The 27,320-nt window shown below is 40.2% G+C and overlaps 1 protein-coding gene across 1 annotated transcript in view; it reads right to left on the bottom strand.

Moving 5' to 3' along the window:
• The window catches only part of b4galnt4a (beta-1,4-N-acetyl-galactosaminyl transferase 4a), a 430,046-nt gene that overhangs the window by 115,548 nt on the left and 287,178 nt on the right, over nt 1–27,320 (bottom strand). The window contains exon 7 of the mRNA XM_055934959.1: nt 13,532–13,599. Within this exon, the coding sequence (XP_055790934.1) occupies nt 13,532–13,599 (68 nt within the window). The remainder of the gene's footprint in view (nt 1–13,531; nt 13,600–27,320) is intronic.

The raw sequence follows: 27,320 nt of genomic DNA, 5'->3' as shown, positions 1-27,320 counted from the left end.
CGCTCAACGTAGCCAGTGGTCTCATTATTATGCACACCTGCCACCATCGTTAGGCATACCTGCGCCTCATGAGATTCACCTGGACTCCATCACCTTCCTGATTACCTCCCCTATATCTGTCACTCCCCTTGGTTCTTTCCTCAGGTGTAATTGACTCTGTTTCTGTTTCATGTACGCTAGTCATGTTTCTTACGTTTGTATTTATTATTACATTTGCACTCCCTGTACTTGCTTCCCGACTCCCAGCGTACATGTTATAACAGCTATGACCGGAAGTGACTTTTTTTGTAGCAGGTTAGAATAACTTACATAGCAGGTTAGGAGAATTAGGTTAGGGTTAGCTAAAATGCTCTTCTAACCTGCCACAAAAACTCACTTCCCGTTGTAGCTATAGTCTATCTAGTCACAACCTTGTACAACCCTTTTGAAAAATCTGCCACAACAAGGCATTATTTTGTGTATCTCCAGATATTTAATACAAAGCTTACCTTTAATTGGTAGCATGAAGCTTAGATGAGTACCATCATCCTTCAGTATGGCCTGAAGAGAGAAAGTGTCAATATTAGGAGTGTTACTATTATACAGTAAGCTTAAATGATAAGTAGTCTACATGTAAAATAATGTTGCCCCATAACTGTTCATACAGATTTAATTTGACAAAATAAAATTGATAAAATAAAATTTATGTTTCACACCTAAGTTAAAGTTATTTCTGTCCACAGAAAATAAACATATTTCATTAGAACGTAAGCATCCAATTCAGAATTGGTTTGTAACCTCGTGTTTTATCTTCTCTAAATGTGCCATTAAATTCCCTTACTGTAATGCTGGCAGTGCTACAATGTAGGCAGGCAGCACTGCATTCAGAGCTCCGCCATTTTGTGCACCTCCATGCCAGATAACTCTGAGGCCTGTAGCTGCTCTCCAGCAAGCTAGCTAGGTGGCATAGTTACATACTGCCAAAAAGCATGGTTAGGATGAGAAGATTGTTTATTTCTCAAAGCCATACGTCCATCATCACATATCAAACCGATATCCTTCAATGTTTTGTATTACAAGGTGTGGGTTAGATAGCTAACTAGCTATTTTGTCTATTGGTTAGCTAGCTAACCTGAAAACATGGTGTCTGGCAGGAGGCGTGTTGCACAATTCAGGGAGGGATAGGAATCCTAATACTGTAGAAATTATCCAAAACTATGCCACACACAAATAATGGTAAAATATGTAAAGCAATTGACTCACCGCGTGAAACCTTTGGCCGCAGCGTGCACTCCTGTGTTTGTAGCTTTTTGTGTATGGAAAAAAAAACAGTGCATGGCATCCTTTCAAGTCCAGTTAGCTTCACATCGTCACGCGTAGTCACAGAACTTGGCTTGCTGCATTTATTTCCCATATTTCTGAAGCGTTCAAAACGCACACCGAACGCTCTGGCCGAAAAGTAGGGTTGATCCGAGCATTCTGACATAACAACAGTAACAACAGCAGTCAAGCACCCAAGCTAACTGGCTAAAGTTGGCTAGCTTGCTAGCTACTTCCAGACACAAATGAGAGCTCACTCAAACAGCTCACTCCGACCATTTTTCTTGCCCTAGCAGAGCTGGTTAGGCTGTTTTTATGTTATCCTGAGTGTTGGTGACTGCCACTGTGCTGCTGGCATCAATTTATTTATGCTTTATTGCCAATGTTTACTGGCACCGGCCACATTCAATTGGTGTTGAGCGTTTGTAAATTTGTCAGTTATTCTGAGCTCTAGCACAGTCAGGTGAGAGGCTCTTAAAATGGAGTAGATAGCCAGAGTGAATTTACCAGCTACGTATATCGACAGTTGTCGCAGTGACATCATAAAGATTCTATTGAATAGTTACTTGCATAGTGGCGTCTTTCGTTTAGACATGTAGCTAGCTAGCTAAACAATGTACCATAATCCCAGTACCACAGTACCATAATCCCAATTGATAACGTTCCTACCCTGCATGAATATGCAGGTAGCAAACCAACCAGGTTCAACGTAAGCTAGCTAACATTAGGCTATAACAAGCAACGCAAATGGCTCTGAGATACGAATACTACAAAGATCATACACGTAACATTAGCTAGCCAGCCAGCTAACATTAGCTAGCTAGCTAACAGTACACTTTAACTTGAAATGAAAACTACTTTTTGACTAAATTAGAAAAATGTGTAATATCTGAAAATGTGGTGAGCTACACTATCTTACCCATATACATGGATGGACACTTCTCCCTCTCTGTCACAGATGCCATGGTTGCCCTTAGTTTAAAAATGTAATCTGGAGACAGGTGTTTTATACAACAGCCTTGTGTGTTTTCTCTTTTCGACTTCGTCTGCATATTTGCAATCAAACGGCACATTTCTCCAACTCCTTAGCTATCATACTCTAAATCCACTGATTTCAAAACTCGATCTGCGATAGAAAGGATTACCTACACATACTGACCAGCTCATATTGTAGACAGAAGTGGGCTACACGGCAGACCAATCCAAACTCATCTCTCGGCATGTTCAGACCACTTATTATCTCAGCCAATCATGGCTAGCGGGAAGGTTTCTTATTTTTTCCATGGCTAAACCAACTAGGCTCGTAATTTATTTTCTTTTTCGTATTTACAGATAGCATACAAGTTTGTTATTAAGGCACATGAAAGTTCACATGTTCCAGAAGGCCTTTCTGCCAATAAACGTATTTAGATTTCTTTTTTAAAGTAGTGACACGCAACATTTATATTATTTTTTATTTAACTAGACAAGTCAGTTAAGAACAAAATCTTATTTACAATGACGGCCTACCCCAGCGAAAGCTGGGCCAATTGTGCGCCAGGGGGTCTGTAGTGATGCCTCTAACACTGAGACGCAGTGCCTTAGACCACTGCGCCACTCGGGAGCCCAACAGATGCCTAGTTTTCTGAAACGAGTCACATATTGTCCCCCATCAGACTATTCTTAATTTCCTGGTTGTCTTTACATATACTAAATAATATATGTGTGAAATTAGGTTTTGGAACATGGGCATGGAGAAAAAAATTCACTTAAATAGCATCTCTGCACTTAAATATCAAATGGAGGACGCTTTTCCCATGGTTCATTTCCATGCCAGCCAGGTAGGCAACACTCCTGTTGTAAAGCTAAGCAATGTCCCTAATATTAAGAAAGATGATAAATAAATATAGTAGGCCTAGCCTATATAAAATTGATGGATCCTCCTTTTTTTAAGAGGCCATCAAAACTCTGTTTTCTTACGCAATTGCATAGCCCATAGAAATGTAGCACACCATGAGCTCATGGGCTCTCATGAAGTGTTTGATTAGATTTTCGTTCACATTTGCATTGGTGTCAGAGTGATTAGAGGGACAATAGAGTGCTGAGTACCAGGCAGTTAGCAAGTTTGGTAGGCTACTAATGACCATCAGCAGACCGTGACTAAATGGTCACGTGGATTTGGACTGCCATCATGACTCGTGATCGCCGGTGTTGCGGTAATACAGTCACCTTAATAGCCCTAGTGTGTGTGTGTGTGACAAGCTATGCAACAGTTACAGCTCTATGTACCTCAGTGTATAAAAAGGCATTTCAGAAAGGATGGAGGAGAAGGAGGGTGGAGTAAAGGAAGAGAGGGAGAAGGGTTGAAGAGGAGTGAGGGGAGGGGGAGGAAGAGAGGAAGAACAGTGGAAAATGAGAGAAGGTAGAGGAAGGGCAGAGGGAAGTCTTAAACTAGATCTCATATTACACTTCAAGTGTCATATAAATAACACAGAGACAGAAATCTGAGAGTCTGCACAAACTCACTCCCTGTCACTCATACACAAACACACCCAGGGGTGTCGTGCTGCCTGAGCGCGACACTTAAAAATGTGAGAATACACGATGCTGTTAAAACTATTTCTAGTCAATTTTAAATTAATTATATTTCATTACCACAAAAATTCCTTGAAAAACGATGGAATGAAAAAACAAATAGGTATAGCAGCCGAGAGGTAAATGCTGGTTCCTTCTCCTGTCTTCTCTCTGGTGGTGGCAAGCCTCCTTTGATAAATTAGAACTCAATGATATGTGAACGATATGTGACCACTTGGTTAAGGTGACACCGTTCCTACCAAGGACACCCTAACCAGAGTGGCCACCGCAAAGCCCAAGGAACTTGACTCCTGCTGTAGCCCTGCTTGGGATATTTAGCTGGATATTGGGTAGGACACAAGGCCCGTTCTACTTTGGTATGTCAGGGTGGGAAATTGGACATGTGAATTGGAGGTAAAAATGCATTTTAGGTGATATTTTATTGAGATGCATGAATACAACACACCAACATCTTGATTTTAAAGCTGTTTTAAAACAAATTTCCTGCAATTCTGCATCGTAGGATGATGATTTATGTTCAGTAGACCTATTTGGCCAATTTATTTGAACTGATAGTTCACCTCTGTTTTTCTTAAATATGCAATCGGGTATATTGCGAACGTGTTGAAGATAATCAAATCAAAGTTTATTTATGATACACCGTAGTACAGCTACACAATACAATGAAATGCATAATCGCAAATAAAGCTCTCCTCGCAAACAGTGCAATGAGATCAAACTATATGTAAGCTAAATGTATTTGTATTTACAATGCATTCGGAAAATATTTACGCCCCTTCTTCAACATTTTGTTACACCCTTATTCTAAAATTGATTCAAACAAATTTTCCATCATCAATCTACACAAAATACGCTCAAATGACCAAGCAAAAACAGGTTTTTTGAAATGTTTGCAAATGTATTAAAAATGTAAAACTGAAATTCGACATTTACATAAGTTTTCGGACCCTTTACTCAGTACTTTGTTGAAGCACCTTTTGCAGCGATTACAGCCTCCAGTCTTCTTGGGTATGACGCTACAAGCTTGGCACACCTGCATTTGGTTGAGTTTCTTCCATTATTCTCTGCAGATCCTCTCAAGCTCTGTCAGGTTGGATGGGAAGTGCACAGCTATTTTCAGTTCTCTCCAGAGAAGTTAGATCGGATTCAAGTCCGGGCTCTGGCTGGGCCACTCAAGGACATTCAGAGACTTGTCCCGAAGCCACTCCTGCGTTGTCTTGGCTGTGTGCTTAGAGTCGTTGTCCTGTCGGAAGGTGAGTCTTCGAGCGCTCTGGAGCAGGTTTTCATCAAGGATCTCTCTGTACTTTGCTCCGTTCATCTTTCCCTCGATCCTGACTAGTTTCCCAGTCCCTACAGCTGAAAAACATCCCCAAAGCATGATGCTGCCACCAACATGATTCACCGTAGGTATGGTGCCAGGTTTCCTCCAGACATGACACTTGGCATTCAGGCCAAAGAGTTCAATATTGGTTTCATCAGACCACAGAATATTGTTTCTCATGGTCTGAGAGTCCTTTAGGTGGCTTTTGATAAACTCCAAGTTGGCTGTCATGTGCCTTTTAGTGAGAAGTGGCTTCCGTCTGGCAACTCTACTATAAAGTCCTGATTGGTGGAGTGCTGCAGAGATGGTTGTCCTTCTGGAAGGTTCTCCCATCTCCACAGAGAAACTCTGGAGCTCTTTCAGAGTGACCATCGGGTTATTGGTCACTTCCCTGACCAAGGCCCTTCTACCCCAATTGTGGCCAAGTGGCCAGCTCTAGGAAGAGTCTTGGTGGTTCCATTCTTCCATTTCAGAATGATAGAGGCCACTGTGTTCTTGGGGACCTTCTGCAGAAATGTTTTGGTACCCTTCCCCAGATCTCTACCTCAACACAACGCTGTCTCGGAGCTCTACTGACAATTTCTTCGACCTCATGGCTCGGTTTTTGCTCTGACATGCACTGTCAACTGTGGGACCTTACATAGACAGGTGTGTCTGCCTTTCCAAATCATGTCCAGTCAATTGAATTTTCCACAAGTGGACTCCAATCAAGTTGTAGAAACATCTCAAGGAAGTTCAATGGAAACAGGACGCATCTGAGCTCAATTTCTAGTCTCATAGCAAAGGTTCTGAATACTTCTGTGAATAAGGTATTTCTGTTTTGTTTTATTTTTAATACATTTGCAAAAAATCTATTAAACTGTTTTTGCTTTGTCACTATGGAGTATTGTGTGTAGATTGATGAGGAAATGTTTTTAGTTAATCAATTTTAGAATAAGGCTGTAACATAACAAAATGTGGAAAAGGGGAAGGGGTCTGAATACTTTCCGAAAGCACTGTATATTAGCATGCACTGTATATTAGCATGCACTGTATATTAGCCTACCAATAGCTATACCATGTAGTCATAGGCCTTTAGGCTATTCTGCAAATTAGTGTTTGTTTTTTCCTGAACAGGCCAAATGGCAGAGATAACATTCAGCTATCCTTCAGCACCACAAGTTGCTTCAACTTCTTTAACATCATTGCACGATCCTGGTGCTCCAATCGTTTAAAATAAAACTCATCACGATCTGTTGCCTACACCTAATAGTGCTATTCATCACTTATATTTAGTATTACAAATATAAGATTATCACTTCTTACAATGGTTCTCATTTAGTCAAGTTAAATCAAAGCTGAATCAATGTCTGGCAAGATCACACAATGATGAATTAGGATTTTACATAACAGAACCCAAATATAATAGCATAGTAGTTCTATTGCTTCATTTCTAATGAGACTGTAGGATGGTTAGCTGAAGCTGAATAGTCCCCGTAAAAAAAAACAAATGCACCAAAACTCAACAGATCGCGCAACTAGGTAGGATATAGACCTATGGTAGGTATTACTGCACTGTTGGAGCTAGGAACATAAGCATTTCACTACACCTGCGATAACATCTGCTATGTATGTGCATGGGACCAATACAATTTGATTTGACTGAAACAAAATACAAGAAAGGCTAATAGCACCATCTGCTCTAATTCATCTCACGAAACAGTAATTCAAGAAGATGAAAATGCATAGGCTATTCCCATGAAACTGACTGAGATCAATCAAATGATTGGCATGCAGATGCAATTTCACCGTTAAATAGTGAATATTTCTCATTCACAATTGACAATGATGATGGCCTATTTTTATATTAAGTATGCATAGGTTGAGGTAAAAAAAAAATATATATATATATATATATATATAAAAATATAACATTTTATTGAGACAATATGTGTGGGCATAGGCAGACGTTGAAATTGGAGGATGCATTTTACGCATATTCTATAATGATAGGATATTCAAAAGGCTACATCTTTCGGGAACAAACTTTGATCGAGGAAATTGCGCTCTCTCACTTCCGCTCCCGTCTGCATAAACACTCACACTCTCTCACACACACGCAAACACGCACTCACACAAACAAACCCACACAACACACTGCTATCAAGTGTCCAGTCAGCACTCCAACACAGTGCTGCGTCCTGTAGCCATCAAGTATATCCTCTTTCGGAAGAGACAATTTAATGTAGTAGGCCACCAGAGTCAGGAACTGTGTCCCAAATGGCACCCTATTCCCTATATAGTGCACTACTTTGGGCCATTTTGGGCCCTGATCAAAAGTAGTACACTATAAAGGGAACAGGGTGACCGAAAGAAGGCTACTTCGCACAGGGAACACTCACAGAAGGGCACTTCTGTGTGTGTTCTGGTAAGACAGAGGGGCCTCTTCAAAGGAAACAATAAGAACATACGTAGAGAGAGAGAGAGAGAGAGAGAGAGGTCAAGAGTAGACGAGCTCCTGAATGTTTCAGCATGTTTTCACAAAAAGATAGATTTAGAGTTAGATAAACTTGGATTTTTCCACAAGAACAGGATACTACCTTCCACAACATGACCTTCACTGAAAAATCTAAACTCCAAACCTACAACCTGATTTTGGACAAAATGACCTGGAAGGCTTCCTGCTACGAAAGATTCGTATTCCCAAGGACTATACAGCGAATTCAATGGCAAACCAACGACCAGAACAAGAATCACAACAGAAACCTGAAAAAAACACCCAACCTGGAACTGAGTGAGTAATGTTTAGTCTGAAGCTACTTTTAAAGCCACGAAGGAAAATACATAATAATCATATATTTGACTTTATAAGGACTGAATGCTAAGTTAAGACTACCAAGCTTGCTAAGACAGAACAGATCCAGATGGGAACTTCAATTAGCACGGAGGTGTGAAGTGAGAGGTGTCAAAGCCCTTGAGCCCAACAAGGACAGGAGAGTTCCACAGCCTCCTCCACCCAAATGCAGAGGACTTTGAGGCCCCTGCTCACTGGCCTCCCTCTGTGCAGAGGTCATTACAATGCAGTACCCCTTGGATGTAAAAAATTAGAAGGTATGGAAAGAGTACAAAAGAAGCTCCTTATGGACAACACATAGACATGTTTTGCTGACTGCTACAAAAATGGGAGCGTAAGCAACTTAATCTTCCGCACAGACCATCCCCTGGTATGGCACAGTTACATATTAACACACTACCCATTGATTAACAGAAAAAAAAAAGAATTTGGTAAGTTTCATGTTATAAAATAAGTGTTAGCCTATGTTCCTCCTCATTAGTATAGCTGGAGATCAGAACTCGAAAGAGAAAGTACTTGGTTGGAAACTCAGGATACTAGACAACAAGAACTCAGAGTCTGCCAATGTCAACCTGTACAAGTCTGGAACAGTATTGGTACTGGGCAACTCCAAACAGTTTCAGCTGGACTTTCCCAAAATTGAAGAGTAGAGAAGCTCTCTCTTGAGAAAGATTTCCCCACCCCAAGCGAATCAGACCAGACCTCTTCATTAAACAACCCCACAGACGAACATCCCCAAGCGGAAAAAACCTCCCAGCACAGAGCACTACTCCCTCACTGAAATGAAGCAACATCTCAAGACATTAGTCAGGATGTTAAAGCTTGATCGCAAATGAGTCTTCCAAATGGACAATGACCCCAAGCATACTTCCAAAGTTGTGGCAAAATGGCTGACGGACAACAAAGTCAAGGTATTGGAGTGGCCATCACAAAGCCCTGACCTCAATCCTATAGAACATTTGTGGGCAGAACTGAAAGTGTGTGCGAGCAAGGAGGACTACAAAATTGACTACAAAAGTTATACCAGTTCTGTCAGGAGGAATGGGCTAAAATTCATCCAACTTATTGTGGGAAGCTTGTTAGTCTCCACCCGGCACAGCCAGAAGAGGACTGGCCACCCCTCATAGCTTGGTTCCTCTCTAGGTTTCTTCCTAGGTTCTGGCCTTTCTAGGGAGTTTTTTCTAGCCACTGTGCTTCTACACCTGCATTGCTTGCTGTTTGGGGTTTTAGGCTGGGTTTGTACAGCACTTTGAGATATCAGCTGATGTAAGAAGGGCTTTATAAATAAATTTGATTTGTGGAAGGCTACCTGAGACTTTTAACCCAAGTTAAACAATTTAAAGGCAATGCTACCAAATACTATTTGAGTGTATGTAAACATCTGACCCACTGGGAATGTGATGACAGAAATAAAAGCTGAAATAAATAGTTATCTCTACCATCTCTCTACCATTATTCTGACATTTCACATTCTCAAAATAAAGTGGTGATCCTAACTGACCTAAAACAGGTAATTTGTACTGGGATTAAATGTCAGGAATTGTGAAAAACTGCGTTTAAATGTCTTTGGCTAAGGTGTATGTAAAATTCCCGACTTCAACTGTGTGTGTATATATTATTATATATAGATATATAAGAGAGGCAGGCAAATACACTTCACTGAGCTGTGTAAAGACAGCTTTACAGGGGTGAGACAATTAATCGTAATTTATCTTCATGTTCTTTTGTTTGTTTGCAGGTATACTATCCTTCTGATTGATTGATTGAAGGCATGTCATCCAGCGAAGGCAGCAGCGCAGTCATCAACTACATGCACCATTTCTTCACCATCTACGGAGTTGGGAAACACGTGTGGACCTGAAATGTGATCACTGCAGTGTCCAAAACAATAACAAGTTTGTGCTCTGGTACTGTGCCTGGCGGACCATGCACAAGCTCCATCACAGTCTGGACCTTCACTTCCTGATCACAGGCCACACCAAGTTTGCCACCGATCTGTGCTTCGTCCTCATCAAGCAGCCCTTCAGAAAGACCAGAGTGAACACTTTGTCTGAGATTGCTGGTGTGGTGAAGGACAGCACTGTGACAGGGGTCAACATCCCACCGCTGGTTGGACTGGAGGATGGAACGGTGCTGGTGGAAAGCTATGGCTGGCAACAACACCTGACTCCGTATTTCCGGCCGCTGCCACAGATCAAGCAGTACCAGCACTTCAGGTGAATGTAATTTTCATTGTATGAGGTTATTCTTCTTATCTAAACTCGGGAGGGGAATTGATATTGTGCAAGGTTGTAATGTACTCTACATTTTTTTTGTTATTGCTTGTTTTACAGCTTCGATGCTCTGGAGCCTGGTGTTGTTGTCACCAAGGAGCGTTCAGACTTTCGGGACCAGGTTTCAGCTGCTGCGCAACGCTGACATCCTTCCTCCCATAGATGGTCTGCCTGTACAAGCACCACCTTGACGGGACACAGCTAGACAAACTTATATTTTTGAGAAGATCAGGGAGTTTTGCGACAAAGAGGCTATGGACATCAAATGCCATGCACCAAAGTCAAGGGCAGGACAGAAACAGGCTCTCCGAATATAGATTCCCTTGTTCATGCGTGGTTAGGACGGACCATTCAGTGGTGTAAAGTACTTCAGTAAAAATACTTTAAAGTACTACTTAGGTATTTTTTGGGGGGGTATCTCTACATAACTTTTACTTCACTACATCCTGAAAAAAAACTATGTACTTTTTAACTCCATACATTTTCCCTAACACCCAAAATGTTTTACTAAAATTGGTTTGTCTGATTTAATATAACGAATTTGAAACTTAAGTACATTTTAGCAATTTCATTTACTTTTGATACCTAAGTATTTTTAAAACCAAATACTTTTAGATTTTTACTGAAGTAGTATTTTACTGGGTGACTTTTACTTTTACTTGAGTCATTTTCTATTAAGGTATTTTTACTTTTACTCAAGTATGACAATTTAGTACTTCTTCCACCACTGGATGTGGCTGGGGGTTATAACATTTATTTCACATGACCCATCAATTTAGACAAGTGTGTCTGGGTAAGCGTTATCTAATATTTATGAAATATTTTTATCTGGACACTTTGTTTACCTGGATTTTTTCCGTTTTGTAGGCTACTACTTTTACCACTTTTAGTATTAATCTTTACTACACTACTCACTGTTTAGCACATGACCTCACATGTGAATGTCACGTTCTGACCATAGTTCTTTTGTATTTTCTTTGTTTTAGTGTTGGTCAGGACGTGAGCTGAGTGGGCATTCTATGTTGTGTGTCTAGTTTTCCTGTTTCTGTGTTTGGCCTGATATGGTTCTCAATCAGAGGCAGGTGTTAGTCGTTTGTCTCTGATTGGGAGCCATATTTAGGTAGCCTGTTTTGTGTTGGGGTTTGTGGGCGGTTGTCTTCAGTCTTTGTGTGTCTGCACCAGATAGAACTGTTTCGGTTTTCACGTTTGTTTGTTTTGTATTTTGGAAGTGTTCAGTTTATTGTCTTTTTATTAAACATGATGAACACTAATCACGCTGCGCTTTGGTCCTCTCCTTCTTCCACAGAAGAAAGCCGTTACAGTGAATCCTTAAAGAGATGGGTGGGGCTGGCTTAAGAGGGTGTGAACAATGCTGAATGGGAGTAGACAAAGGAGAGCTCTCCAGGAGGTACCAAAACATTCAAAGGCACTTTTCTCAAAAGTGAGTTTTTCAAATTTATCAACTTTCAAAGCAGAATTACTCTCCCAATATTCCTCAAACATGCAGTGTATGATATACCAATTTGTAGCTCTGAGTCTCTACTTTTAACCAATGTAAAAAAAAAAAATAATGTCTAATGTTGCTACATAAGACCAATTTAAGCCGGTCAGTCACAAATGCAAAGTCTTCTCATGCTTTCTTTGTTGATTTCAAAAAAGCTTTAGACTCAATTTGTCATGAGGGTCTGCAATACAAATTGATGGAATGTTGTGTTTTGGGAAAACATCCGACATTATAAAATGTATGTACACAAACAAGTGTGTGGTTAAAATGGGCAAAAAACACACCCGTTTTTTTCTTCTTTTTTTTTCACACCCATTCCACAGGGCCGTTGGGAGAGACATGGATGCAGCTTAAGCCCCACCGTCCTCAACATATATCTACTAATTGGCGATGGCACTACAACAGTCTGCAGCACTCGGCCTCACTCTTCTATAATCTCAAATCAAATGTCTACTGTTTGCTGATGATCTGGTGCTTTGGTCCCCAATCAAGGAGGGCGTACAGCAGCATCTAGATCTCTGCAGAGTTTCTGTCAGACCTGGGCCCTGACAGTAAATCTCAGTGAGACAAAAATAATGGTGTTCCGAAAAAGGACCAGTTGGCAGGACCACAAACACAAATTCCATCTAGACACTGGTGCCCTAGAGCACACAAAAAACTATACATACTTCGGCCTAAACATCAGCGCCACAGGTAACTTCCACAAACCTGTGAACGATCTGAGAGGCAAGAAGGGCCTTCTACTCCATTAAAAGGAACATAAAAGTTGACATACAAATTAGGATCTGGCTAAAAATACTGCATGCAGAATTCTGTAAAAATGTTTTCCATATACAACGTAAAACACCAATTAATACATTCAGAGGAGAATTAGGCTGATCCCCGAGAATGATCAAAATCCAGAAAAGAGCCGTTAAATTCTACAACCACCTAAAAGGAAGCGATTCCCAAACCTTCCATTACAAAGCCATCACATACAGAGATATGAACCTGGAGAAGTCCCCTAAGCAAGCTGGTCCTGGGGCTGTGTTCACAACCACAAACAGGCCCCGCAGAGCCCCAGGACGGCAACACAATTAGACACAACCAAATCACGAGAAAACAAAAATATAATTACTTGACAAACTGGAAAGAATTAACAAATAAAACTGAGCAAACTAGAATTCTATTTCACCCTAAACAGAGAGTACACAGTGGCAGAATACCTGACCACTGTGACTGATCCAAAATTAAGGAAAGCTTTGACTATGAACAAACACCATTGTAAATACAACCCATATTTATGTTTATTTATTTTACATTTGTACCTTAATTGCACATTGTTACAACACTGTATATAGACATTATATGACATTTAAAATGTCTTTATTCTTTCGGGAACTTTTGTGAGTGTAATTTGTATTGTTCATTTTGAATTGTTGATTTCATTTTTGTTTATCTATTTCACTTGCTTTGTTTAATATAAACATATGATTCCCAATCCAATAAAGCCCCTTAAATTGAAATGTAATTGAATTGAGATGCTCATTGTCCTGATTAGCTATGTTTGGTGTTGTTATTGTTGGGGCTGTCATTGTTGACAGCTTAGACTTCCAAGTTCACTCTGCATGGCCTGCATCAGATGTAACAAATTGTTGGTGGAAACTATGCTGCTTTTCCACTTTTCTGTGTATCGCTCTGTGTGCGTGTGTGCATGTGTGCATGTGTGTGTTGTCACAGGTACTTACTGCACAGACTTTGAGGACTGGGACCTGAACTTGCTGAATTCCCCTGGAGCCGTCCACTCAGTCCCCAGCTGTAACACACAGGAGAGAAAGATTAGAAGAGTGTGAGAGAGGGCGAGGAAAGAAAGGCAGAAGAAAGATAGAGGGAGAGAGAGAGAGATGAGGGAAGGAAAGAGAGATAGAGGTAGAGCGAGGGAAAGGAAAGAGAGGTAGACAAAAAATAAAGAAGAAAACGATTGAGCAAGCATAAAAACATGAACATAATATACTTGGTTGTACATTGAGTATACAAAGCATTAAGAACCACTCCTCTTTCCATGACATAGACTGACCAGGTGAATCCAGGTAAAAGCCATAAACCTTTTTTGATGTCACTTGTTAAATCCACTTCAATCAGTGGTTCCTCCTTTAAACCTTTTCTCAATAGGGGAGGCGCTGTTTTCACTTTGTAAAAAATCGTTCCCAAATTAAACTGCCTCGTACTCAATTATTGCTCGTACAATATGCATATTATTATTACTATTGGATAGAAAACACTCTCTAGTTTCTAAAACCGTTTGAATTATATCTGTGAGTAAAACAGAACTAATTTTGCAGCAAACTTCCTGTCAGGAACTGAAAAGTCTGAAATCGGGGGCTCTGTTCCAGGGCCATCCTATTAATTTGCATGAAATCTATGGGTCTACATGCACTGCATACGCCTTCCAATAGATGTCAATAGACAGTGAGAAGTGGAATGGGGTGTATAGCTTTATCTGAGGCCGAATAAGACCTCTTGGAATGACGAGACCAGTCTTTTCACCGTTCAGCTTGGCGCGAGAAGGACCTCTGGATTGCGTTCTGAAAAGCTTTCGTTATAGACGTTAGATATCTCCGGCTCTGATTTTATTTGATATGTGTTAAAAACATCATAAACTAGTTATTTTAAACCGATTTATATCAGTTTATTGCGATTTTCGGTATTTCCTTTGTCTTGCGTTATGGTGCGTTGGACACTCCTGCGCCACATGGCTAGCTTTTGTTGCTAATTCGAGAGATGAAGACAACATTCTACAACCGAACAACGATTATTCTGGACAAAGGACACCTTGTACAAGATTCTGATGGAAGTTCATCAAATAGTAGGAACCATTTATGATGTTATTTCGTATTTCTGTCGAAAATGTTTAGACGTATTTTGGGCGCTGTCTCGCTATAACGTAAGCTGTATGTCGTACTAAAGTTATTTTAAAAAATCTAACACAGCGGTTGCATTAAGAACTAGTGTATCTTTCATTTGCTGTCCAACCTGTATTTTTTAGTAAAGTTTATGATTAGTTATTTGATTAGATTAGGTGCCTCTCCAAGATTTCTCCGGACAATATTTCTGCATTTTGACAACGTATTCACATTGTAAAACCACAATTTGTGCCGCTAAATATGCACATTTTCGAACAAACCATATATGTATTGTGTAATATGATGTTATAGGACTGTCATCTGATGAAGAATGTGAAGGTTAGTGAAAATATTTATATCTTTTGCTGGTTTATTCGCTATCGCTAATGTTGCGTTGAATGAATGCGGTTGTGTGGTAGGTTATTGTAGTAAGCTAATATAATGCTATATTGTGTTTTCGCTGTAAAACACTTAAAAAATCTGAAATATTGGCTGGATTCACAAGATGTTTGTCTTTCATTTGCTGTACACCCTGTATTTTTCATAAATGTTTTATGATGAGTATTTAGGTATTTCACGTTGGTCTCTGTAGTTATTCTAGCTGCTTTGGTGAGATTTGTGATGGTGGCTGCAATGTAAAACTATGATTTATACCTGAAATATGCACATTTTTCGAACAAAACATATGCTATACAATAAATATGTTATCAGACTGTCATCTGATGAAGTTGTTTCTTGGTTTGTGACTATTTATATCTTTATTTGGTCGAATTTGTGATAGCTACCCTTGCAGTAAAAAAATTGTGAAAATATGCGGTTGAGTCTTTTGCTATCGTGGTTAGCTAATAGAAATACATATTGTGTTTTCGCTGTAAAACATTTTAAAAATCGGAAATGATGGCTGGATTCACAAGATGTGTATCTTTCATCTGGTGTCTTGGACTTGTGATATCATGATATTTAGATGCTAGTATTTACTTGTGACACTATGCTAGGCTATGCTAGTCAGCTTTTTTACTGATGAGGGTGCTCCCGGATCCGGGATTGTGACCAAGTAGAAGTTAAAAGTTGCGTCCCTGTGGTACGTCATTTAATTGTCAGCCATTTTTTTCTGTTAATACAAGTTAGTGCTAGTTTGACCACCAGGGTGCGTCTTTGAGAACCATTCGATAGTCTTCCATATTGCAAGCATGCGGGCGACTGGGGTTCAATTCTCCGACCGGGAGGAAGGAGTAGGCTGTCCTTGTAAATAAGAATTTGTTCTTAACTGATTCCATATGTGTTATTTCATAGTTGTGATGTCTTCACTATTATTCTACAATGTGGAAAATAGTAAAAATATAAAAAAATCCTGGAATGAGTAGGTGTGTCCAAACTTTTGACTGGTACTTGCTTAATTAATTTGATTAATATTATGGTGTTTCTATTCCATGAAAAATGAAAAACCTTCTGGGTTTCTCTCAGTATGGAATAGAAAATATGGCGCTGTACAACGTGACGGTTGGCAGTACAGTACCGGGCTATTTAGCTAAAGAATCCCTGTATCGTGCGGACGGGAGACCGGGGTTCAATCTCTAGACGGGGAGGAAGGAGTAGGCTGTCCTTGTAAATAAGAATTTGTTCTTAACTGATTTCATAGTTGGGATGTCTTCACAACAGGAAGTATTATTATTAAAGAGATGCTTTACATTGAAATAGAGATGTAGTAGTTCCAGAGTTAATGATCCAAGGTCAGTTTTGCATTTCACCTCCTGATGATTATGATGACTGACCATGTTAGAATAAAAAGAAAACAAGCTTAATCATGCTATATCTCTATCCTTCTGTCTCTCGTCTGCAGCTATGTTTTGATGTGACAGAGGAAGCCAGTCCCATCATCTCCACCTTACCCGCTCTTAAGATAACCTTTGGGCTGACTGGGAGCCCAAGGCTGGTTAGGAGACACCAAAAGAGACACTATGTAATTGTGAAAAACTGAGAGAATATTAGGGTAGCACTGTAATTCATTAATTCATATGCTTTTTTCCCCTGCTCCTCTGTTTTACCTCTTTCCTTTTCTGTCTTCTACACCTCTCTCCCCACCTACTCTTTCAAACTCTTTTTTATTAATGCACACCATATGTGCATTGAAGTACAGATTGAACTTGTATTCATAATATAATATTACAATTATAATATTTATAATGCATGTATTATGTATTTATAACACCTGGATAATGAACGTTCAATAAAGCATTGCACATTTTCCACTGGTTGAAATTAAGTATCTCATTGGAATACTACACCTATCCTGTGTCCTCAGATTAATGCAGATGAAGGGAGTTAGATATGCATAGATGTATTTCTGTATATATGAATTACAAATCAGCCTTTTCTTAAATCATGTTTCTAGTCTATTGCATAGTTACAATGTGTAATCATCGATGTCCCAGGAGCAGAAGTGGTAAACACTGTTGAAGTGTATAATTGTAATACATACATGCAGACACAGTTTGAGTTTGATACACCTGGTATTGGACTTGACTGAAAAAGAATGTCACAGAGATTCATACCTGAACCGCACCTTTATTTGCCAAGGAAGAGTACATGATCAGTGAATATATTCAATGTACAGTCTACAATGTGGGGGATCTCATGTGTGGTAATAACTACAGCACATGTATATAGGACTTGCATCCTTGGCACAATAAAGGTATTATATTCTACTCAATCAATATGCTTCGTTAATGTCTTTCAGACATGAAGTCGATACAACAACTATGCAAGCTGAGGTTCATAGATAGGTTCTGAACTAATATTCATACCAAAGGTTTTAGGGTCCATACACAGATCGGCTAGCTTCACACCCATCGGCATACAGTTATTTTTACCCTCCACTACACAATAAGCAAATAAATAGTTAGCTCGCTATGTTACTTCAGCTGTATTGCATGGCAAATATAAGCAAGGCAAGCTAACACAATTGTACATTCAATTTGCAGTAAATGCTTTAGCTAGCTAGATTCTTTACGTCCACTATTTCACAAGACGACAGCCTGGTTTGCTGGTTTTCTCAGGAGTCCCTAAAACATTAAACAACACAAAATAAAATTCATACTCATGTCATAACACTAGATAGCTCTCTGGCTAATGTTAGCTTCTCAGCTAACTTGCTAAATCACGATTTCCGTAAACTAACTTTATGACAAAAAATATGCACATACGTTTGTCTCTTCATTAACTAACATATTCCTCTCAATTGTAAATGTTTTGCTTGACTCGTTATCACGTTAAAACCGTAATGTTTTGTCAGCCATCTTTGCTGAAGAAAGTCACCAAATGTATTAGTGCTCTAACTCCCCCTTAGGTTGGTCTGGAGCAATGAAGCCGTGATGCTGTGTACCTCTAAGTCCCGCGGTGTAAGCTCGCAACTTCTAAAGGAGGAACCACTGTACAGTGATCCCTCGCCACTTCGCGGTTCACTTATCGCGGATTCGCTATTTCGCGGATTTTCATAATGCATTTTTTTTTTTTTTTTGGTGCATTGTGCTCTGCATTCTGATTCGCTAAAAACTCACTCCCGCTTCTTGTATCAAAACATGCTACGAATTGGACACGAGAGATGAGGAGGAAGGACTAACGCTTGGTCGCTTAGCAACCATGGTGCGAATGGCCACTGAACTTAAGCGAGTAGCTGAGGAATGGGACCCTTTGATGAGCCGTTCATTACAGTTCTCCAACGTAATCGATGGTGGCATGTCGGTGTACAAGGATCTTTTTGCAAAGAAGAAAAAAGAGCGACAACAGCTGCCTATCACTATGTTCTTCTCCCGAACAAACACACCTGCACCGCGGGCTTCAGAAGAAGAGAACACTGCAGAGCGCAGTCAGGATGCAGCGGCCCAGTCTGAAGAGCAGTGAAACGGCCTACACGTGAGTCACTGTATTTGTATACATGTAATAGTTGCAAATTGTAAAAAAAAAAAAAAGTTTTCTATTTCGCGGATTTCACTTATCGCGGGTCATTTTCGGAACGTAACCCCCGCGATAAACGAGGGATTACCTGTATATCAGGGATGGGTAACTGGCGGCCCATGGGACGCATGCCCCCCCTCCCACCCCTCAGAACAGCCTCAATTTGTCGGAGCATAAAAGCCTTCCACAGGGATGCTGGCCCATGTTGACTCCAATGCTTCCCACAGTTGTGTTGTATTATTACACACACACACACACACACACACACACAGACAGACAGACAGACAGACAGACAGACAGACAGACAGACAGACAGACAGACAGACAGACAGACAGACAGACAGAGTGATGGAGGAATGAAATTGTATTATACAGAGCTCTCTTAAGCTCCTCTCAAGAATTCACTCACTGCATCTCAAATGGAACTCCATTTCCTATATAGTGCACAACTTTTGACTAGGGCCCACACCTCTGTCTGTGTCCTTGATGGCTTAAACCTGATCGCCAGTCAGAGCTTGGCATCTTGAATGAAAAACGTCATTACAGGGCAGAGGATGAAGAATTGTGCCGCTGGTACAACCAAGGTAAATGAATGGAAGAACAAACTGGAGGGATGTGAGAATGTTTTCTGGCCACGTTTGGAGGACAGTGAACCGGTTAATATCAAAAATACTTTTCTATGCATGCATTTGTTATTGGGACCCCATTCACTCCCTATAAACCGGTATGCTGTCACTACTAGCAGTAGAGATGTTATAAAATTGTTGTAGCAATAGCATAATATTCGTAATAGCGTGTTTTTTTTTCAATCCTCTCCACCAACTCTCACTAGCACTGTTATAAAATAGCATGTCATTAAATAGTAGTATATGAGCTTAGAGCCCATTCCCTCCCTCCCACCTTCCCTCACCTTTAGCTCCTACTGTATGCTGCACGGTTGAGAGATGCATAAACATTTTTTATTTAACATTTTTTTAACTAGGCAAGTCAGTTAAGATCAAATTCTTATTTAAAATGACGGCCTACACTGGCCACGACGCTGGACCAATCGGGCACGGCCCTATGGGACCCCCAATCACGGCCGGTTGTGAGACAACCTGGATTCAAACCAGGGTGTCTGTGGTGACGCCTTTAGCACTGAGATGCAGTGCCTTAGACCGCTGCGCCACTCGGGAGCCAAATAAGAGAGGGAGTGTGATGGAGAATAGTAGAGAAAACCACATGGGATCACTTCTTCCTCCAGCATACTGACTAAATGATTTGTTTTATTTATTTATAGGGGACAATGCTCATGAATCAAGATCAATATTACAATAATGCAACATCCATGTAATTGTAAAAAAAAAGCACTGTGCCGGGGTTAGCCAAAAGCTAATTAGCCCCTGTAGTCGCAGGGCACGTGAGGTCAATTACACAGCCACAATACAAATACTGACTAAAACAAAAAACAAATATGATACATCCAATAATATGTCATTTTAACAACAACAACAACACTATCATCAACTGTCATATTACATATACAGGGGGAGACCAGATGCTGCTGGAAGTGTTGTTGGAGGGCCAGTAGGAGGCACCCTTTCTTCTGGCCTAATTTTTTTTTTTATCCCAATGCCCCAGGGCAGTGATTAGGGACATTTCCCTGTGTAGGGTGCCGTCCTTCGGGATGGGACGTTAAACGGGTGTCCTGACTCTCTGTGGTCACTAAAGTTCCCATGGCACTTATTGTAAGAGTAGGGGTGCTAACACTGGTGTCCTGGCTAAATTCCCAGTGTGGCCCTCATGGCACCTCATCATCCCCAGTTTACAATTGGCACATTCATCTCCTCTCCTCTGTAACTATTCCCCAGATCGTTACTGTAAATGAGAATGTGTTCTCATTTAAATAATGGTGAAATAAAAATAAAACACATGAGGAACCAGAGATAACTCATGTGTATAGATTTGAGCCATGTTTTCTATTTAAATGTAAAAGCACAATAATCAGAAAGACAGAGAAACAAAGGAGAAATAGAGGAGAGAGTGAGATGCAAGAGGAAAGAGAGGCAGACAGACAGAAAGAGAGTGACTGACAGAGCAACAGAGAGAGAAGTGAAAAAGAAAGGATGAGATTAAACAGACGAGAAATGAGAGATCGAGAGAGCCTCCCTGCCAGGAGCCTATACGAGATGCCGGACTCATCAGGCTCCCCAGCGCCTCCTCTCTGCCCCGCAGTCGCATCCCAGCCCATTAATTTCCTCAACCAGCCGAGGAAACTAACTAGAACCCCTGCTGTTGCTGATCCGTAATGAAAGAATAAGGCCAGGATCACAGCGGGCTCAGCTTTAATTGTTAGTGTTGGCATTCTCTCTGGTTTGGAAGCAGGGGATTGCACATTGTGTGGTGTAGTAACTGATCCCCCCCTTCTTAGTTTGTACACACAGAGAGAGAGAGAGAGAGAGCTTATTTCTGGGCTGCTGTGTTGGTCTGACAGGAACACACATAGAGAAATACACAGAAGCACACAGAAATAATCAACACAGGCACACACACACACACACACACACACACACACACACACACACACACACACACACACACACACACACACACACACACACACACACACACACACACACACACACACACACACACACAGTATGAGACACACACGCACACACATACACACGCAAACTCACACACAAACTTCCTAGGAGGGATGTACAGACTGTCCCTTCACACTCTCAGGAGCCTGTAGAACATGAGCTGTGGAGCTGCAGCTAGTACCACTGCATAAAACGACCTGTATCAAAGTGTGTCTGAAAGTGTCATTTTGTCTTGACATCAAATGTTTCTAACCTAAATAGTGGAGTTTCGAAGTGTATCAGCTTGAAATGTGTCAGATTCTATGTCCGTTTCTGATAAATAGTGGCAGTGTTTGACACATGAATCCAGGTGCTTGAATATATCCTGGCACATTTGACACATTGTGTCTGACACTTTACAGTAGTGTCAGTATTCCCTCAATGTAATGTCATTGTCTATTGGTGAGATGGTGCGGAGGCTCCGTCGGAGGGAACATCCAATGAAATCGAGTCAAATGTTGAACTGTTAACGTTGATGTGGTTATTTTTCAAGTGCAGTCTTAAGAAAATGGCAAGGTTCTCCACAAGCAGTGACTTGATTTCAACAAGAAAACTTTAATTGACCCAACAAAGTCGACAAAGGATTTCAATAAAGAGCCGGGGTAAGGGAACAATTTATACATTAGATCTAATGTCTGAACATCTAATGTTTGCTGTAAATTTAAATTGTTTGCTACCACCTGAATGAAGAGATCTAGCTAGCTAGCCAGCTGACTTTTGGCTAGCTACCAATTTAGATAATGTTAGCTAACATTGGTAACTAGCATGGATGAATACAAATATTTTATAACTAACTAGCTAGCTAGCTTGTGTGTAAGAGCCAATTTATACTTGACCACCGTATAGATGGTGTAGGCGCCGTCTGGATGGTGTGAAGCAATTGCGGAGCTTCCGTAGGCATGCAGAGGCCAAATTGAGCTCTGTACCACATCGCTGTGTGCTTCTCAAAGTATTTTAACTATGCGGAGGGCTCCGCATAGGTCTGCATTGACATGATTGATTGACGGTAGGTGAGGGCGGGAGGTCCTGTAATAAACACAAAATCCCTTCCTCGACAACTTCCTTCATAACAACTCTGCACTGCTCGGCGAAACGCAAGAAGTATGAATGCCCTGACTTCTACAGAGGCTATATTACCATATTACCATATTACCAAGTGCTGCACGGCCAATGCAGACGTCGGATTGACCATACAACGCCTTTTACATTAGTTTAGGGTTTTTGCTAGCTAGTTAACTGAGTGTTTGCCTGGGAGTTCCATTTGTGGAGGAAGCTAGCTAGCTAGCTGGCTGGCTAGTAACCTAGTAGCTAACAACCCTTTCTATTTACAGCTCTTCCCTCATTCATCACACAGTTGTATCGTAGCCAGCCAGGATTAGGCAAGCCCATGGGTAGCCTAGGCAGCCAGTTGTGGGCATTGATATAGATGTGCACTATCATCTAGGATTGATTCAGGCTACAAAGGCCTCATTTACCTTTAAGGGCGGGCTGTTGGAAAATAAACTGGGAAAATATGTGTACTGTCTAAAACAACATTTTTAAATGCATTTTATTTTATCATCAACTTAAGATGTTGCACACAATTTACTGAATGCGGTGCGCAACATGCTAATTGTCTGAAAGTCAGAAAATGGTGGTGGAAAATTGTGTTTTATTAGGACAGTACACATTTTTTTTGTTATTTTCCGACGGCCATTGAGGGGAATTTCACCCAGGGGGTATCTGGGCTTGTTTCATCATGTCCAAGGCATTTCTAGGTCAGTGAGATCTGTTTCACACATCATTTCCCAGGAGGAAGACAGGTCTGGGCTTCGTACGCTGAATGATACACCCTGTGACAGCTGTCACATTTTTTACAGTCCCTGAAAGACTACAAGTCGTATGGGATGGTGCTTCGTGCTCTGGCTCTGTCCCTCCCCCAAGGCAGTCTTTTTTGAAAAGGAGACGGACACTAACATCACAATCCTTTGGGCAAAACTGAAAGAACTGACCAGACCACAATGGCTTCAGGTGATTATGGAGCATATTTTTTGCTACCTGGTGACTTTCAACCACACATATTTCAAACGAAATATAGTGAAGAGGATTTGAAACAAAGAGGTAGATTTAGCTAGAAGCTTAGCTACAGTCGATGCCAGCATCAAGAGGGCAGATGACAAATACAGTGTCTAGCTAAGTAAGACATTTTTCTTGAAAGCCACATAGGTAGCTAGCTAACTTTAGTTTATCTATATGAAACCCATATTGTGTATTGCTGGTTAACATACATGTTAATACATATATGATACAGTTTTTCTGTTTGCTAACTTAGGTAGCTAGGTAGGTAGCTTGGTAGGTAGCTGAGCATCTAGCTAAATCCAACTCTTTGTTTTTAATCCTCTTCACTATACTCCAGTTGAAACAAAACGTAAACTCACTCACTTTTGTACATCGCCTTGGTCCGTACAACTGACCTTATTTTAGCGCACCAAAAAACGTAATACTTCCTGATCAACTGTCATGTCAATACCATTGTAAAGCACACTTTCTCCCCTTTCCAACAGAATCAATTACATGACCCCCACGCTGCCCGTTTCTGCATAATTCAACAAGGCAATGAGCTCCGTCGGGTCTTTAAAAAAATGGCGGGTGGGGAAGCAAAACTAATGCGTGATAGTGAGAAGGAGAGATGTTGTGTGGGAAAATTGCTTTTTTTCACTCGATCTGTCCAACTTATATACCTTATCGCCTCTAAAATGTAAATAAAACACTATAAAGAGTTTATATAATGTGTCATTACATACCTATGTGAAGGATTGTGTCAAATTTGAATCAGGTTTTTAGGGCGGTGCTAAAGTGATCTTAGAAGTAAACATCGGCTTTGAGAATGATGATCGCATGCAATGATGACACAAAAGATTACTAGGTATCCCCCTTAACCCCGTTACTGTCCATTTCTTGATTTTAAAGGATGAGAGAAGTGCTACACCTGGTGGAGAGAGATTGTAAGACAGAAATAGTTGCTTTATGCGTGCTGTACGTTACGACATGACACATCACGATGTAACGGCGGGTCCATTTTTTCAACTTTTCTCCAATACTAGAGCCATTACCATGTCGATCAACGCTTGAATAGAAACGTAGTTCACACCCCCGATTTTGAAGTCAACACAGTCGCTACAGTCCCATTAGTTTTTTTTGTAGCCTCGTATGAATGTTGCAGACATTTGTACGGAATGGGGTGAGTTTACGGTTGAATGTCATCAGAAGAGGTTTTATAATTGGAGATCTATTGTATCTTGATTGTAAAACCTCTTCTCTTTTTAGTCATAGATATGGCTACTAAACAGCAAGCTATAACATTACAACCAGCCACCTAAAGCTAGGTTTACTAGCAAATGTTAGCATATGACTGAAGTTGGCTAGCTAGTTAACCTGGCACCTGCTAACTTGTTACTAGGCGCCAGGCCTCCCATTGTAACTTTTTAGCAAATGTGTAACATCAGCAAGTGTAAATAGTTTTACTAGCTAGCTATGTAACATCATTGATGAGCGTTGACATTGGTTATGATTATGACCGTGGATGCATTTCAAAATCACAATATTATAGGCATAGAATTCCAAACAGTTGTAAAAAGCAATTATTGCCTATCCCGCAAGCTAGCTAGCAAAGTTTACTAGCTAGCAAAGTTTACTAGCTAACAGTGAGGAGAAACAATAATGCAACAATCTAACTGCTGCAAATATCTTAAACTGATAAGGTGGTTTTACTATGAAAATATTGGCCTAAGTATGCCTGTTGTCGTGGCTGAATCAGAATTAGTTAGGTAACATAGATAAATAAGATGTTTTATTTATCTTCATATTATGCTTATGTGGGATACTTGTCAGTTAGAATGTCTCTTTTTGAACTATACTGTCGGCAGTTGCATTTTCCTTTCTCAGCTAGGGCTTAGTCACTTGGGGCCCAAAGAGGGGAGGTCAGGCTTGTCTTCATATGTCAATGTATCTGTTAAACCATGTGATGATATGAAGAATATCAGAAGGGGATGAGGACAGTATGGATGCTTGTCTTCTTATGGGAATGTGTCTGTAACTATTGTATGTACCCTCTGAGGTTATCTTATCCAGACAAAATTAAAAGGGCCTATTTATAAAATGAATATGAATTCGGAGGGCAGAAATTAGAAATAAGAAATGAGTTCATCAATTGGAACCTCTACCAAGTGGAAGGGGGGAAAAGTAAGGAGCTTGTCTGTCAGTATAGAAGACCAAAATTGCTTAAAGAAAATTGTGAAAAATAAAAATATATACCAGATTCATTTAAGGACCAAAAAAATAAAGCTATGCCATATAGATTGCAAAATAGTTGGGAAGAAATGTCCGATGTACCGATTCCATGGCACATGGTTTATGAATTGACACCCAATTTTCTGTTCCTCCTGAAAGCTCTAATATCTAAAAAAAAAAGTCAAATGCATTCTCTCCATCGCCTACACGCACTTTAAACATTTGGATAATAAAGCATTTAAAGGCTGACATTGGTTGATTTGAATACTTCTGACCGCCAAAATTCTAACTCCACCCATAACCTTTGGCCATTTAAACATTCCCAGAAGGCATGGATTATTATAAACTACTGCAGGCCTAAAACCTATAGGGGGGCAAAAAAAGTTTCCATGATGGGCTATTAGCAGGACAATAGACTCTTCACAAAAGGATAGCTCAGTTAGGTGTGAAAAAAATCCCCCCAATTTGCAAAGTATTAAGTACTCTAAAGTTTTACATTTATATCTACAAACATCATGCAACCGCAACATGTCGGGTAAAGCGTATACTGTACAAGTATTTTCTTAATTACTAAGGGGGGGGGGGGGGGGGGGGGGGGTCCTTCTGCCCCCCCCCCCATAAAATATTTAGATGCACTATTGTAAAGTGGCTGTTCCACTGGATGTCATAAGGTGAATGCACCAATTTGTAAGTCGCTCTGGATAAGAGCGTCTGCTAAATGACTTAAATGTAAATGTTAATCTTTATGCTTTCGTTAATAAAAGAATGATAAAAATACTTTCAAAATGCAGATGTTTATGTCAACTATCAGCAGGATAATACTCTTGCCGAGTTTATAGACTTTAAATATATGAATGGATCCATAACGAATTACTATGGGAATACATTTCACTGAATGACATAGTATGGGGACTGGTCTTGATAAATCAATCCGATTTTTATTTGGAAATGTTAGGATTATTTTGCTCTTCACTGTCACAATATTAAAAACATTCAAAAATCATTCATGAATTAAATCGCTTCAGGCAACATGTTGTGGTTCATCTGATGAAGGTGCACATGGGCCTATTTATATAATGAATCTAAAATTCGGAGGACAGAAATGATTAAATATTAAAGCATTAGACCTCTCACTAAAGGCATCAGTCATACGAAAGTTACACTTAAATCCAAACTCTCTAGCAAATTAGTGAGAATGTCTCACCCCATGTTCAAGAATGGCCCTTTTCCCTTTGTTCAGATTACAACCGCTCACTTTCAGTTATTTGAAAACGAAATCATCTACAAAATATCATAATTTTTTTAACAAGCCAGAGAAAGTGTGTTGCAATTTCAGCTTAATCCACCAGAAAAGACAGATCAAATAATCAGATAAAATTAAACTCAAATATACTAATTGATACAAACACTTAATTTTTTTATATATATATATTTTTTAAAGGTATAATCTTTGTAAATTATATCATAAATAGGACTGGTGGAGTTAAGTCACACATAAAGCTAACACAAATATATGGAAATGTCTGCTCTACCCAAAATTACAACCAACTAATTGCAGCATTACCGCAAAAATGGAAGAGGTAAGTGGAAGGGGGAGAAAGTAAGAAACTTGTCTTCCGGCTCTGGAGGCTATTAGCAGGACAATAGACACAATGTGTCCCAAAAACACCTTTCTGACATAGGGTCCAGCATATCTCTTGATGATGTCATTGAATGTCTCGACAGCTTTGATCCATGCCTGGGCCTGCAGCACGCAAAGTTCTTTGTTTGTCAGACGAATCCTTGGG

Source organism: Salvelinus fontinalis, chromosome 9, assembly GCF_029448725.1.
Source record: "Salvelinus fontinalis isolate EN_2023a chromosome 9, ASM2944872v1, whole genome shotgun sequence".
In the NCBI taxonomy this organism is placed as follows: domain Eukaryota; kingdom Metazoa; phylum Chordata; class Actinopteri; order Salmoniformes; family Salmonidae; genus Salvelinus; species Salvelinus fontinalis.
Note: the sequence above shows the minus strand (reverse complement) of the source record. Positions and strands in the feature narration are given on the sequence as shown.